The sequence below is a fragment of the Anas acuta genome, chromosome 1 (genome assembly GCF_963932015.1).
Source record: "Anas acuta chromosome 1, bAnaAcu1.1, whole genome shotgun sequence".
In the NCBI taxonomy this organism is placed as follows: domain Eukaryota; kingdom Metazoa; phylum Chordata; class Aves; order Anseriformes; family Anatidae; genus Anas; species Anas acuta.
Genome location: NC_088979.1, coordinates 111,830,697 through 111,847,043, shown reverse-complemented (window position 1 = coordinate 111,847,043; position 16,347 = coordinate 111,830,697). Strand labels below are relative to the sequence as shown.

At 40.4% G+C, this 16,347-nt stretch overlaps 1 protein-coding gene across 4 annotated transcripts in view; it reads left to right on the top strand.

The window, feature by feature from the left end:
* Positions 1–16,347, top strand: part of EPHA3 (EPH receptor A3) — a 213,255-nt gene that overhangs the window by 136,633 nt on the left and 60,275 nt on the right. For all 4 annotated transcript variants that reach the window (XM_068692986.1, XM_068692985.1, XM_068692987.1 and 1 more), the window contains 2 exons: positions 1,574–1,729; positions 2,246–2,581. In XM_068692986.1, the coding sequence (XP_068549087.1) occupies positions 1,574–1,729; positions 2,246–2,581 (492 nt within the window). The remainder of the gene's footprint in view (positions 1–1,573; positions 1,730–2,245; positions 2,582–16,347) is intronic.

The window sequence follows — 16,347 nt, the reverse complement described above, 5'->3', positions numbered from 1 at the left end:
GTTTCACTTGGGTGTTTGGCACTGGGAACTAATGAACAAGTTAGCCTAGCCCAGAAATTCAGTTAGGATTTATTTATGGATCATTATGTGGAAGCTGAATGGCCATTTTAAATACCTTCTCTCTCTCCTCCATCCCTTAAAAAGGTGTTGGGGTTCTTATTCTGGCATTTTTTCACCTCAAACTGATCATTTGAAATACTTTTTTTTTTTTTTTTTTTTAATTATTATTCTGTTTGGGCAGTGCACGAATGAATGGAATCCTGCATATTACGTTTATGAATCAGCTCATGTCCATAAGCAAAAATGAACAAGGTGTGCCTGTTTAGCTTCATGCTAAGATGACAAACCTATTCCTTTGGCTTCAAATTAACATTGAAATCCATGGCAGGTCCAGAGCCATTTTATTCAAGCTTGAATGTCTGACACAAAAAGCAGTTTTCCTAGCATGCTAGTGCATTAGGCAGTGTTTCCTGTGGAATAGAAGTGTAGCAAAAGGTGAACGAGTTTTCAGATGCATTTCCTTTTGTTACGTTGTCTGTTTGTGTACTGCTGTTGTAGCTGTGGGTACAGACCTGCAGGTGACCGGTGTCAGCAGAGCAACTGTGCTGGGTAAATGCTGTTCAGAGAAGAATGTGTGCCTTGGAGAGAAACCGCAGCTGAACAGTAGAGTCTGAGTGGTGTTATCTGGTTTGGGTTTAATATATTTCTTTTGGTTTTCAGATGGTGAGATCATCTTAGCGGAAAGAAGTCAACCATGTTATTTGACTACATGGGTTTTTCATAAAGCTATTTACTTGATTGTTCATTTCTGTAACTTATTTCAAAGGCTGTTTTCATCTGATGCAAATGTGGCAATGAATCAGTCTGAAATGCAACAGGAGCCAAAACAGAGGGTGTGTGCAAATGTTAATGAAACATCACCACCAGGGCTTTGTCAAAAGCATCTTTTGTGGGTTCAAGCTCCATCCTTAGAGGACTGGGTAATGCAAAAAGCATCCTCTTAGTACAGACCATGAAAGTTCCCAGTAGTCAATCAGGATCAGAAGCAGCTCTTTGAGTTTGATGCATAGGCCTTCAGAAATGGAATACATTTTATACTGTTTAGGTTATTTTCTTCCTTTTGGCTGGCTTAGTCATGCCAAACTGAATAGACATAGGTTATAATTAGCGTCCCCTTGTCGGTAAGCCTTGGCAACAGGGAGAGGATGAAGTTAACTTCTTATACAGGACAAGGCCCATGTTTTGGTTAATTAACCAGAAGAGAAGAAGGAAGAAAAAAAAAAAAAGTGAAGTTCTCATAATGCAATGCAGAAAATGTTTCTTCCTGGTGGTGCAATGTACTGTTTTGCTATACAGGCAAAAATAAATACAAATCTAAGTTGATTTGTTTCATTCTACTAAGAGGTTTTATTTCTATGAGTTTTCTCATTATGAGAAAACTCTGGGTTTTAGACCATAAACTCCCCCAAGATGTGATCTACATATGGATAGATTCCAGGATAATAACCAGATCACCTGTTAAAATGGAGGACATGTCCATGGAATTTAAAACTCCACTCCTGTCATTTTGCAGCCTGTCGACCTGGGTTCTACAAAGCCTCTGCTGGCAACGTGAAATGTGCTAAGTGTCCACCTCACAGCTCTACCTATGAAGACGCGTCTCTGAACTGCAGGTGTGAAAAGAATTACTTTCGCTCTGAGAAAGACCCTCCATCCATGGCTTGCACCAGTGAGTAGCATCATTCTGCTCGGGGCTGTCGTTCTTGCTCCTCCATCTGTATCTGAGCAGCTTGCTTGCTTCCTCTCATGTTCCATTGCTGTCACCCATCCACTGCCTGCCATGTTTTCTTACGTGTTAGGTTACCAAAGATTCTTGGGCTAGGTTCATGCCTTTTCACTTTCTCCTTGTTATTCTCTGCCTGACCCCAAAAGGAGAGCTAGGATTTTTCAACTGTTAACAGTATCTTCAGCAAAATCCAAGTGCAATTACCAGTAGCTGTCCTGCACAACTCCGGTAAAGCAGCCCTTAGTCCTGAACTGTTCCCTTAGAGTAACAATTGTTTATACTAAAACATGGTCCTTGACAGACTAGGTCTGTAGTCCAGTGAAATATTACAACTCTCTCTACAGGAATTGACTAGAGGAGATTGGTTATTTATGTTACTTGCTTTTGTATTTTTGTGTCCTTGATACCCCCATCTTAGCACACTACAGAAAAACACATGCGTTTGCTTTCCTTTTGTAGGACCACCCTCTGCTCCAAGAAACGTTATCTCTAACATCAACGAGACGTCTGTTATCCTGGACTGGAGCTGGCCCCTTGACACAGGAGGTCGGAAAGATGTCACTTTCAACATCATTTGCAAAAAATGTGGAGGAAGCAGCAAGCTGTGTGAGCCGTGTAGTGACAACGTGCGGTTCTTACCCAGTCAGACTGGCCTCACCAACACCACGGTGACAGTAGTGGACCTTTTGGCACATACTAATTACACTTTTGAGATTGATGCAGTCAATGGGGTATCCGACTTGAGTACACTTTCCAGACAATTTGCTGCTGTCAGCATCACGACTAATCAGGCTGGTGAGTCTCCTTCTGATTACCGTTTCTTTGTTCAAAACTACTGAGACGTATGTACCTTTGTCTCCATTCCCTGCTTTACAGGAGTTACTCTGAATGCTCATGTGCTGGGGTAACTAATTGACTTGAATATGCTAGTAAAAGTAAAAGCAGAAACAAACCCAGCGTGTGTTGCTGTCAAAGGACCTGGCAGCATGGCTGTTATGATTAACTCCCAGTCCCCAGTTAATAGTCTCTAATAGCAGACTTGTAAGATCCCATAGCCAGAATGTGTTTTATTAATAAAACCAGATTTTAATAAAACACTCATTTCAATAATCTCCAACATAAATTACTGTAGTAATCTTAGTGATTAATTTTGATTAAATAGAAGTGAAAAAATGCCTTGATATTAGTCACATCAAAAGCTAACATTAAATTAGGTTTAAAATGTTGCTTTTTTTTTTTTTCCTTTGCAAGTTGTCTCACCAATTCTGACTCATTGCCAACATGATGGGGGTGTGGAGCTGCATACTGAATTAGGTCCTGGGCTATTGGTTGATAGTATGCAAAGGGACTGCTCTGCTTCTGTGACTTATTAAAGTCATCGAGGCCCTGCATGAGCACAGCATTCTGCCCAGACTGTCGGATCAGAGCTTTTGTTGCTGCTGTGCTATTCTACCATTTGCTTCTCCTTTGGCAAGGTTTCATTTATCTGAAAGATGTGGAGAATCTAGACTCTTCTGCTAGCATTTGTTTAGGTACCAAGGCTGGAGCCATGTTTGCCAGTGAAGAGAGAGACTAAATGCTGAAATTTCAGTAGTCCTAGTCCCGCTGTTCACCATCAGGAAGCTTTGTGCTAAAAGCATGTGTGTATGAGATAAGTCTGCTCCCACCTCCTCCCATCCCACACCACATCCTTAAAATACCTACACTTCTGTCTTCCTCAAAGCACAAACCAAGTTAACATCATTCTAAGTAGACATTCTCCCAGCAAGCTATGTTATCACAACGTTTTTCACCAGGGAGGCTGTGTCTCTTCTCCTGAGATCACAGATCTGCTCTAGTGGGAGGCATAAAGATGTGAGAACAGACGGTTTTCTGACAGCAGTCAGTAAATTTCCAAATGCTCTGGAGAACTGTCTAACTATGCAGTAGGCACATAGAGGAGAATCTACCCAATTGAACTGTCTTCGCGTGATCTCTTTCTCATCTAGACATTGACTTCAGCTCTGAAACTTGCATTTTATGTCCATTCCAAATAATTTGCTACTGTTATTTTGGGGGGATATTTGTGTTAGTGCCTTGAGCAGCTTTTGTTTAGGTGCTCTCTTTTCTTCTGTTTTCTATATCAGAGATATTGCCTTTCAGCCTGTTCATCATTGTAGCAGATAGAAATCACCTGGGGACACTCTATTAAATGAACTCTCTAGGATCAGTGAAAGGTATTTCTCTGCAAAGGTCTTCTGCTTTGCAACGCACTTCCCTAGGGCCCAGAGCTGGCTGCCTTTGCACTACAATGTAAGGTAGATTTTGATTTTGTTTTGGAATGCATGACTCCTGTGACATGGTTGTCAGGGTCAGTGCCTTTCTGGCAACAGCAATTTTGTTTAATGCAACCTACAGGCTGCTTAAGCAATTTGTTTTCTACTTGTATGCATTTTTGCTTTAAGTACTTAGGTGATGGTTTTAGTACTTTTAGGTTGAATGATTTAATTGTGCTGTCTCTTGATCATGCTGATTGATTTACTTTGTTAGATTTCCACTAGAAGTTATGTAAGTTGCTAAAATTAGACCTTAAATACCCATGTAAGTCATCTTTCTAAGAGTAATTAAAAGAACACAATTTCTCTAGCATTCCCTTCCTGGTTAGATCATAAAAGGGACACACCTGAGGCATATTTTTGGTTCATGTTATACATAAACAACTGGGAAGGGGGAGAGGAAGTCTGAACATCTTACACTGCATTGTAATCTAACATTTCAGAAAAAGATTTAAAGCACTGTTGAGCTGGATCTGGAAGAAACCAGAAGACCCAAAAGCCAGTCATGACACCAGGACTGTAATTTGTACTGTCTGGCTAGAGGTACTTTTCCTTCAAGGACAGAGGTACCTAGCAGTTGGATAAAACTTAGGTTAAATGGCTGTGCTGTGCTGGACCCAAGAAAGGAGAAGGGGCATATTGCTTTGGGAGTTGTTGTGTGGATGGGGTATCACACATGGTGGTGCAGCCACCATGTGTGATGGCCAGACAGATCCTGGGGACGGAGCCCATGGCAGGCCCAGGGAGGGAAAGGTGTTAGCAGGCTGTGAATTTTGCAGAGAGGGTTGAAGTACAGAAGGTCCATAACTCTTCTCTGGGATCTCCTGAATCCAGGCTTTCTATCTTCTGCCAGCCATGATTTGAGAGCCCTGTGCCCTTGCAATGGACGTGATGAAGTTACAGTTTTAAATCTGGAGATTCAGTACCCATGTTCTTCTTTTGCCTGCTGACAGGGTCCATCCCAACTTAGCAAAAACTGTTCTGCAGAATGTCTTCACACTCATAAAACACTGTTATCTGAGTATATGAGTTTCCAAGAATCACAGGCAGACCTGGAGAATGGTGTAGATTTTCTAATGACAAAAACGAGATGTTTATGGCAGTTCTCTTGGAGGTAAAAAGCATACATTGTACATCTTTACTTTAGACAAGCTCTATTCAAGAGACACATGGGCTGTATTATGTTTGCTGTGTCTCTGAGTTGCAAAGTCCCACTGAAAAGTGAATAAACCTTTCTCTCCGTGCTTCTCAGCATACAAATGGGTGTTTCTTCCTACGCATCCATCACCGGATTAATAGATCAGAATATACATAATACTAATTTTCTGTAATATGGCAATTGGGAGATCTGCCAGTGTGTGTTAAAATAAATTCAGCTGATACGTTAACAAGTCAGTCAGCTTTCACAGCAGCTCCATTTTTAAATGTAAACACATCATATACACACATGCATGCACATATTTGTAATTTGCATATGCTTGCAGATACACACTTTAAATATTGCTGAAAAGATCGCTGATGCCTATGCAATGCCTATGAGCTCTGGAATCTATAGCTAAAAGCCACAGTAAGGTTATACTAGAGAGTTTTCAGACCTGATCTGGAACTAGAGGAAAGGTGTTATTTGTTGTCAGTGGTGGGGTTTGAAACATCCAGACTCTGATTCTGCTGTCATTGAAAATTCAAGGAAGTTAATACATTTTACTGTACAAAAGTGGTGTAAAACCAAGCTCCAGTTCCCTGCACTGAGGGAAATTCAGAATCATTTTGGGAAATGGATTGGGCTTTTTTGTTCTTACTGTCTGTCATATTTTTACTGCACTTTGTTTTCATTTCCTTCTAGTGAAGGTGAATGAATAAGCAGCCATGTCTGAAGAAAGAAAAAAAAAAAGTATCTTGCAAAATATGGCTAGACAAACAGATATGACACTGCAATATTTCTAATCCTGTTAAGTCTTTCTGTCCTTGGAGCTAAAATAAGAGAAAGGGCACACATTTCTATTTAATTTAGCTTGTTGATCATCCTCTTTGATTGCACTGTAATACATGCCTTCAGTTGCTGCTTGATAAGGCATCCTCCAAATTATATTGAAGCACTCCGAGGCTCTCACCTCACATCAGTATGTCGCACCACACAGATGTTATCTCCTAATAATACCAATCAACCCCATTTAGAAAGGGTCACTGACTGCTACAGGAGGTTGTCTGGAATTCAGTGTCCCTCGAGGTGGTGTGCTAATTGTGAATGTGCCATGCAGGGGGACTGACAGCTGTGCCACACTGCCTGGCTTGCTGCTGGAGTGATCAGGTGCCTGTGCACAGATATTATAGGTTCCTTGGGTTTTCTGGTCACAGTTTTTTTACTTTTTTGTTTGTTTGGTTTTTAGTATCTGTAAAACCAGAAAGAAGCATCTTCCCTGGAGCGTTATAAAGAACCCAATAGCAAAAGTTGTTCATTCCAGGTCAGGGAAGCGCTGTATTTACTGGCTTTGGGCTGTAGCAAGCACAAAACTCCCACTGGAGCCCAAAGAGGTTTTAAAGGGATACAGGATGTGGAACTGACTCAAGAAAGGCTAAGATTGGGTAGGGAGAGCACAGTCATGCTACTAGATCATCATTTTACAGCACTGAAGGAGGAGGTTTTCCAATGCAAAACACAGCCAGCAGGTCAGGGAAATACCTGTGCTGAACATGTTTTGCTCATACTGCATGGGAAAGTAATGTTTTTTTCTGCCATGTCAGTGTTTTTATGGTATCACATAGTGTCATGTGGATTGACTCAGGAATGCTGAGCAAAATGTTTGCATTTTAACCAAGTACCTATTTGACTTAGCTGCACTTTAAATAGACATATACTCAGCAGTGATCTTTGCAATCCAGAGGAGACAAGGAGAATTTGCAGAAATCTGCATTGCTAGCAGATGCTGATCTGTCAGGTAGGTCTTAAGAAGCCTCTTCCATCCCATGTGTCCCAGTGCCATTCCCATTTCTGTTGTTGATTGCCTCCTGCACCTGGGGAGGAATATCTCCATATGCCAGGAGATGCTGGAGGCCAACTGGCTGGAAAGCAGCTTTCCAGGAAAGGACCTGGGGGTTCTGATGGATGCCAAGTTGACCATGGGCCAGCTACATGCCCTGGCAGCTATGAAAACCAACAGCACCTGGAGCTGTATTAGGAAGAGTGTTGCCAGCAGGCCCAGGGAAGTGACCTTTCCCCTCTGCTCAGCCGTGGTAAGACCATGTGTGGTGTGTCCACAGCTTGTCCCACTTGCAGTACAAAGAGAGACATGGGCAGAGCAAAGCGAATCCAGAGACAGGCATTACTTGTGTCCCTTACACATGTAAGGGACAGGAACTTCTGTCACGTGAGTAGAGGTGGAGACAGCTAGGACTGCTTATCCTGAAGGAGAGAAGGCCTGGGGGATCTTAACCATACGTACAAATGCCTAATGGGAGGATGTAGAGAAGGTAGAACCAGGCTTCTCTTATTATTGGTGTCCAGTGACAGGATTAGGCATTAGGCACAGACTGAAATATGAGAAATTCTGTTTAAGCATAGACAACAAACTTTTTTACTGTGTGATTAAACACTGGGACAGGTTGTCCAAGGAGATGGTGGCATCTCCATCTGTCAAGGTATTCAAAACCCAACTAATGGAGGAACTGGGCAACCTCTCCAACTGACCCTGCTTCTGCAAGGCCCCTTCCCACCTCAGTCCTTCTGTGATTTGTGTGCAAAGGGGGATAGCAGCAGCTGGAAGGGACTGATCAGTAATTACCCTTGTCTTTTCACCTTCAACTTTTTGTTCATAGAACTAGGGCTTCTCAATGAAATTTGGGGAAGTAAACTTCACATACATGTACTCAGCTTGGAGAGAGTAAGGCCTATGGGTGTGGAGGGGCTGCCAACCTCTATCCTTGTTTCAGAGAAATTCAAGAGAGTGTTGTTGAATCATTGTTCTGCTATTTAGCAATGATAACTTCAAATCTCTTACCATTTGTCATAGCACATGAAGTTTATACATACATGTACAGGAAAAACTACAGTAGGATTAGATTATTTTGCGGAACACCTCCATAAGAACAGATTGCTTTAAAGGAGGAGATTTGATTTAGATAAATTGCCTGTGGGTTAATGCCTCCCTCCTAAGTGTTTTCACCAGAGACCCTGCAGTATCCATTCTTATTCTTCCATGTACTGTACAGCATTGTTGTATTCTGTTCAACAGTTATGGTTCCCCCCCTTACAGTCAGCAGGGAGTAAATTGAGACCTACTTTCCACTAACTAGCTTTCCCCACATGAATATTAGGATGCTTGATAATGGGGGAAAGCAGTTTTAAATCCCATGTGAGCATTCCAGTAAAACTGCTGCAAACCACTGCACAGTCCCACTTAGTGCAAGAATGATTTTTTTCATACTTTATAATGTTAAATTAATTGGGACCTTCTACAGGAAGAGTGCCCCAATGTGGGATCTAATCAAGTTGGTTTATAAACAAGTTTACTTTTTACTAGAACAGTTTTACTAAGGAGACAGTTAATTTATGTTTGAAGATGTCTTTGGGCTTCCTAGCTGCAAGAACTGTGTAAGGTCTGGAAAACTGAAGTGCTGTCCCAAGAGAGATTGTGTGCAGTTATATTTTTAATTTCCATTTACTGTATTAAGATAGCTTTGGGTCACCAAGCAGGCAGCAAATCCAGTTGTCCAGTTTACACCATAGCAGCCACAGAGGCAGAGAAAAGAGAACAAAGTCAAAAATCTGTAGAAGGTAGGTGGGAACAAGAGGTTACGCCTGTGGCCTTTTTTCTGCACTGGCAGTTTCCTGGATTCAGCAGCTTCTCCATATCAAGCTAAATATTCTGGCTCCAAACCCAAACTCTGTATGTGTCTTTTTCTTCAGTTATTTACAATATGATTCAGAGAGTCCAGGGTTCTTGGAAAATAATGATTAGCAAGCAAGTTCATTGTCAATAATTACAGCTTTTGTATTTTCCAAGTAAACCTATGCTGATGCCCAAATGTTTGGCTTTTAATACCTCATGTCTTTACTATGTGCCTGCTTGATAATAAAATAGATTGTTTTCTTCTAATCACTAAAAGCACACTGTAACAGCTCTAGAGGTAGTTTTATGTTTGATTAGTTCTTAAGGAGTTAAGGCCTTGTAAACCTCCACAGTCTCCACAGTGCAGCTGCGAGAAGGTGATAGCAGCTGAGCTCAGTGCCAACAAGCCAGTGTCACCACTGAATCAATTCCAACGAGCTTCTGATGCTGTGCATCCTAGCATCAGGAGAGGAGCAAAGGGGATGTGTTTTAGCAGGAGACCTGAGACTCTGCCTTCAGATTTTGTGGGCTAACTTCTACCTGTGTTTGTGATTAAGTGATTATGCTCCTCCATGAAGTGACTCCTAAACCTGGGTTTTGGTCTCCTCACCATTCAGTTTTGCACTTGTGAAATGTTTATTTCTTCCTCTGCACAGTTTTCTTCATATAGGAAACTTAAACTGTCCCTGAATCCAAGTTGAGGCATCTGTATACATCTATAGCATAGAGAATAATAATAAAAAGATACCCAGGAGTAGTGAGTAGTGGACTTACTATCAAAAACCTCCTCCTTTTATCTTTCAAATTTCATTAAAAAAAAAAAAATATTTATATATATATATATATATATATAAATATATATAAATATATAAATATATATATATATATATAAATAAATATATAAATAAATTTTATATATATATATATATATATATATATATATATATATAAATAAAAAAGAACAACCTGTTACTGTTTAATAGCTTAAACCATGCTTGAAAAGGTGCAGGAAAACAGATGGCTGCAATAGTTGCTGCTCCTGTGCACCTCAGTGTGGCAGTATCGCTTCTGGGAGAGGACTCTAATCTGTTTTTGTCTCTCATTCGTTGTGGACTAATGAATAATGATGTGATAAAACCACATCAGCCAGATAGTTTCTTCAGATGTAAACATACAGCCCATTCTGTTACATATATTTAATCAAATCTATTTTTATTCCTCTTTCTATCTCTTCCTTAAATATATTAGCTGCCAAATGTAGCAGTTTTAAAATTCACCACAGATAAGGTAGTTAAAGAAGAAGGTAACAGGTAAGGCAGTAAGGAGCTCTTGCGAGGGGCTAGTATCAAAAAAAAGTCAAAAAAAAAAAAAAAAAAGCTTTGAGAACAAAACTGGCCATTAGGCACAGAAATTAGGATCACTTGGAGGAGTGTCTTAAAGGATAGGTATAGCTGGTTTGTAATATCTTGATCTATGTGTCTCATTTGTAGACAGAAAAGTTCAAGCTATCTATTCAGCTTCGCCTTGGGGGATAAACATTTAAAATAAAGCAGAAATCAGAAGTTTTTGGATCTGTTGAAGGCAAAGACTTACTTGGTTCCCAGGGAGAGCTGTTCAAACCTCCTTAGAACTAGAGTTCTGCTTGCTTGAAATCTGTTGCTTTGAGGGAATAAATTCAACACCAAGTTGAGTACCAAGTTTTATTTCAATACGGGTCTCTGATTGCTTGTGAGAACTGCGACACTATCTCTGCATTCAGCCTTCTTTCTGTCAGGCTAGACTGCACAGTCTTCCGCAACTTAGAAATGACGTGTGATGCTCCCTGGTTAAATAAAATCCATATTTAGAAAGGGTTGTGTGCACTTTACAATCTATATCCCAAGACAGGTCCCTTAAGTAGATATATCTTTGAAGAGAGACAATTTGAGAAAGCCACAGATGTTTGGTGCATGATATATTTCTTTCTTTCCCTATGGTCCTTATGAAAAGGATAAGAAGATAGACTTATTAAAAGTGAGCTAATGACATGATGTAGGGAGTCTCTGGTTCATTGACTGTTATTACAGCTGTGCCCCATTATGTACTGAATACCTAGGACATTGTTTTTTGAATGACATTTATCTTTTGAGTTTCAAACATTCCTGGCATAAATAAAGATTTTACGCTTTTCAAATGTGTTTTACAGTTCAGCCCAGAGGCTATTCAAGGATCGTTTTAACTCAATAAAACTCCTCCTTTAGGGATATAAAAGGGAAGTGTTTTAACAATGTCACTCCATGCACAGCCTGTTATTAGCTAGAGACGCTCTGCCTGCAAAGCCTTTGATCCCTTTTCCCCTGGATGTGGAGGAAGCTATGCTGAGGATTCAAAGTCTCTGACATACATCCATCTCTTCTGTGTGAACACGGTCCTTGTGTAAAGGCTTGTGACCTTAGGGGAAGTTCAAAGGTGAAGTTTGGGCTCAGACAGTGTTTTCCCCTTCTGTGCTTTTAGCTACCCACTTTACCGTTTTCAAAAGTCATGGTGAAATGGTGGATAATGTTTTTATCTACCACTTCTATCAGTCTTTAATGTGAAGCTACACGTGGGTTCTCATTTAATACCTTGGTTTGCTAAAATAATGAAAAGAAAGAAATGTGAATAAACAGGATGCTTAGACCTCAGTTAAATACAATTCCTTAGGTTTCTGACTCTGCTTTATGTGTGATAGCATTCTGAGTGATCACTGAGGGAAATAATCTCTGTCCCTCTTGACTGTAAGCAAAGCTGTCAACTTTCCTTGCTTCTTGAAGCTCCTCCATCTAGACAATTGGAAAGCAGTGAGAGCTGGGAAAAAAAGAAAAAAAAATGTTAGCTTTTTCTTTGGGTTTGGGGACTATTCCTGTCAATTTGAATTATTAATTCAATGTTTATTTTTATACGCATTTTAACATAAAATAGAATTGTAGCAGAATACATATCCTTCTAGTAAACTGTACTGTTATATATAAAGAAACATTAAAAACAAAGATAACAATAAAATCATCCCAAAATCTAAAAGAAAGTGCAAGGAAATGTAATCACCTTTCAGGCCTGCTCCATCAGATTATCATGTTCTGGTTAGCCTTTACAAAATCATTTGTTCTGCAGCTGACTGTGAAACTGTCAGGGAATGACAGGGCCAGGGATCTGAGACATACTCTTCCCATTCAGTGTTTTCTGAACAGGCTGAAAAGGCTTTGTTGGAACTTACCAAAAGATTAGTTCAAGAGTCCATGGTAGCTACTTCAAAGGAGAAACATATTTTATAGTAGATATTACTTATCTGAATACAATTGTTGTCTTCTCTGGGTTTGGATACTGGTATTTCTAGAGATGGCTCTTAAACACATTTCTTAAATTGTGAGTGGCATTTCTTTGGTTGAGGTAATAACTTCCATGGAAGGGGAAAGCCTACTCAGCATCTGACAGTTGACGTCACAGTCATGGGGAATAAATTGTTTTCTGAAAATTTCACACCAGGAAGCCTGAGATGCTAACATCCTATAAAGTAACGTAACAATGGGGTGAGAAAGGCAAAGCAAAACTGTTTATTTTAAACCAATATGGTCTTAAATGCATACAGCGAAAATATGAAGTATTGATAAGCTCCCACCATCACCATCTCAAACAGAGTACAGAAAGAATAACATTTATATTTGAGTACCTTTGGGCCGAATCCTTGTGAAAGCATATACGGCATTTGTCTCCTTCTGTGAAATAACAGCTGTGAGCGCTGTGGCACCGTAATTTTCGGTTTCTGAGGTGAGTGCCTTGTGCAGGCTGATACTTCCCAAATGGACATGGTGTTTCTGTGATTTATTACACACGTGTTAAACATATGAGTAAGTCTAATGTTTGGTTCGCTCTGTGGAAGGCATTTGCTATCTCCCTTAATAAAAAGGGGGAGAGATGAGAACATGAACATGCACCACTTAATGAAGTTTGCTTTTAATTTAGAATTTATTTGTAAGAGTGAGAAATGAGCTCTGACAATCACTTTTCCAGTGACAGCTGCTGCCCAGAAGGTTGCCTTTCTCTGCACTTGAGAGGGAAATCAAGCAGCTGCTTTTTAGTGTAATTCCTGCTGAAGCTGAGCATTCTCCCTTTTTCAGTTCCCTGCTTTCTTTCCTTTGTGGCACCTGTGCAATGCCTGCAGCCGCTCTGGAGTCTGTAACCACAGGCTAGAGTCCACCAGCTTCCAGATGCAGTGGAGTGCTTCAGCCACAATGCAGGAAATCATCCATTAAAATAATCACAAACCAGTTAGTCTCCAAAATATCGTATTCCTTTTCTGGCAGAAACAGCTGCCCCACACTGCTTTGTTTCATCTAAAGTTTAAGCTGGTTCTGTTTATCCTAAAAGTTTTGTCCTCATATTCTCCTCATTTTGACTTGTGTAAATGCCCAGGTCTTGGTAGCCCTCTCACAGAAGGGGTGAACCTTTGATTACGATTGCATGCTGCTCAGATCCAGCTTGAATCCAGTGAAACAGCCCTGTATGCTGCCACAGACCCCTTGCTGTTGGGATGGATAGGTTTCCCTAAATTCCCTAAATCCTCGTCTCTGGTGACAGGAAAGGTGCACTGCATTCTGGCTGACAGTCGCCTAACGATGTTGCAGAATCAGATGACATTTTACAGTGCAAGTCATAAAACTATATTGAGTCTGCTGCAGCTTGAGCAAAAGGTGCAAGAGCCCATGCAAATGCACCTTGCTGGTTTAACTGCGTGCCCTGGAGATTAAAGAGCGAAGGACTGTGTCTGCAGGCCTTGCCAAGAGGTGGGTAATTGCATCTGGAGGAGGAAGATGTGGGTTAGCAGGTTTCCAAAATGTTGTTAAAGTGTATCTGTTTCTCCTTTCTGCCCCCTGACCAGGGAGCCCCTGGGGATCCCACTCTGGCCATGCCTTTTTGGAATATGCCTGTGGGACCAGCCCCATCCCTACTTGCTGTAGCACAGCAGCGTTGGGGCTGGCAGTGCATGTAACTGTGCTCAGCAAGGAAAGGAAATAATAGCACAATCCAACAAGTCTTAAAATAGTGCAACTGCTGCTTTCTGCAAGCAGTCTTCTGTAATAAACCACCTAGATGTTAATCCACAGGCTAGACACTGGAGATGTAAAGGGTCCAAGGGTAAGTGCAGCAGTTCATACAAACATATCATGGAGATGTGTCATTGTACTGATTTGCAATGAGTCTGTTGCTTAGGACTCTGGCACAGGCTGAATGCTGTTTGACAGTGGAATGGTTGGGTAAACCTGAAGATATAAAGGCAATACTTAAAAACCCAGGTGTTGGGTTCTTGTTGCTTGGATGTATAATGTATGTGCAGGGTGTCTGGCTGTGCTGGATCCAGCTGAACATGGGCACGTGGTACTTGCAGCTGGGTAAGTGCTGCCACACACCCTCACTTTGTGGATGTGACTTCAGATTTTGAGAAAAACTGCCTCTAAGTGAGAGACATTCAGACCTTGGTCTTTATGCTTGGCACTGTATGATGGTTTTGTGGTTTGGAACTGATGTTCTAAGACGTACAGATTTGGGTTTGGGTCCCAGTGGATCCTACTGTCAGAGGCTGCAGCTCTCATTCTAAGATTATGATCTTTATTTACCGTTCTGGTTCTACGTTACCTCCTAGGGGCATTGAAGAAAATTTATATGTTGTATCAGACGACAGCAGTATGATTAGATAATAAAATCACCAGTTTTTTAAAGAAGGAAAAAGAAGCAAGCCTTCCACTTATTCAACAATGCAGCAGGAGTTTCAATTTGGGTAATACAGTCAGTTTTGCTGGCTCAGATTTGTTCATGATCACCATCTCTCAGCATAACTGGGAATATTTTACTGTCTGACACTGATAGCTGGTTGCAAGCAAAAGCTGGAAGTGAGCAGACCACAGACATTTATAGAATGAAATCCTGCAGAGCTCTACAAGGCTTTCCCTAAAATTTAATTTGTGATCTAGAGACCTAAGCAAGAAACAACGCGACTCTAAATATTTCAGCAGTTGTACACACATGGCTTCCCAAAGTTAATACTGAGTTCTCTCTGCCACAGGACAGGGAATTTTCTTCCAGTATATACATCTGCAAGCCAGTCACATATGAAAACAATAACCAAGGAATAAGAAAAAGTCAATAAGGAGATTTATATACAGCTGCTATTAAACTGGAGGAAAACAAATGATCTGTTGGGGTCAGTTTCTCTGGGAAATCAATTTGAGCAAAGTTTTATTGTCCTCTCTGCTAGATCCTTCATGTTATTTGCTTGCACCTTTAATAGTCGTGAGTGAGGAGGGTTTTACACTTGTGAGCCTAAGCTCTCTGGATCATGGCATTCGTTACCTTTTCAACATCCACATTCCCAGTTGTCACAAATGCTACCTAACAGCACTGAGCGCTCAAAGTACATTTCCCCTTGTAGCTCTAGGGAGTTTTGAATGTTCATATTAACTGCTTAAACTAGTCGTAAACCAGTTAGACTGTAGTACCGGAGCAATAGTAACCATCTGATGCATAAAAATGTCCCTGTATAGGTTGCATGTGACTACTGAGAATAAACACTTTCTTGCTGAAGAAAAAAATGACATAACCTGTCCATGCATGGCCACACAAGCCTGAAGTTAATTATAAAAGCAAAACAAACAACACAGTGAAGGAGTGCTAATACATAAATCATAACACCAATAAAAATGTAAATACATAGAGGCCTGTGATCAACAGGATTTATCCAACAGTCACTGAAATGTTGTTTATTCAACTCTTTAGTCTAAAAAAAAAAAAGCATTCTCAAGTTTTGCTTTGAAACTGATGTTCTTTAACTGATAATTAATTCAACCTATGATAATTAATTCAACCTATCTTTGTATTGATGCTGATTCTTTAACATTTTTCTGACAAACTTCTGCTTATCTAAGAATGCTTTGTTATATGTCATTTATTACTATCCTGTAGTAACAACCTTGATTTTATCAATGGGAGCAACAGCCATTTAGAAGATTTGTTCTAGCATTCTTGTTGCACAATGTTGTTATTTTTCACTTTTAAGAAAGAAAAATCCTGAAACTGTAATGAAAAATGGACAATTTACGTATGAAATACTTCTATTCCTTTCCACAACCTGATTTTGAATTCAGTCTCATCCTACTGTAGCTATTTAATGGTCTTAAGGAAACAAGAAACTCATCTCTATCTTCCTCATCCAAGAGACTAATACGCAGCACTGCTCTTGGTGATATCTCTGCTGTTTAATGTTTTATCATGTTAACTGCCTTCAACAGGAGTTTGTCTCTTTTCTACGACTTCAGTCTCTTCAGAGGAGGCAATAAAACACAGAGCCTTTCTGGTGAGAAGGGATGATGAGTTGTCTTACAATATGGAAATTAAGGCTGACCAGCTTTGG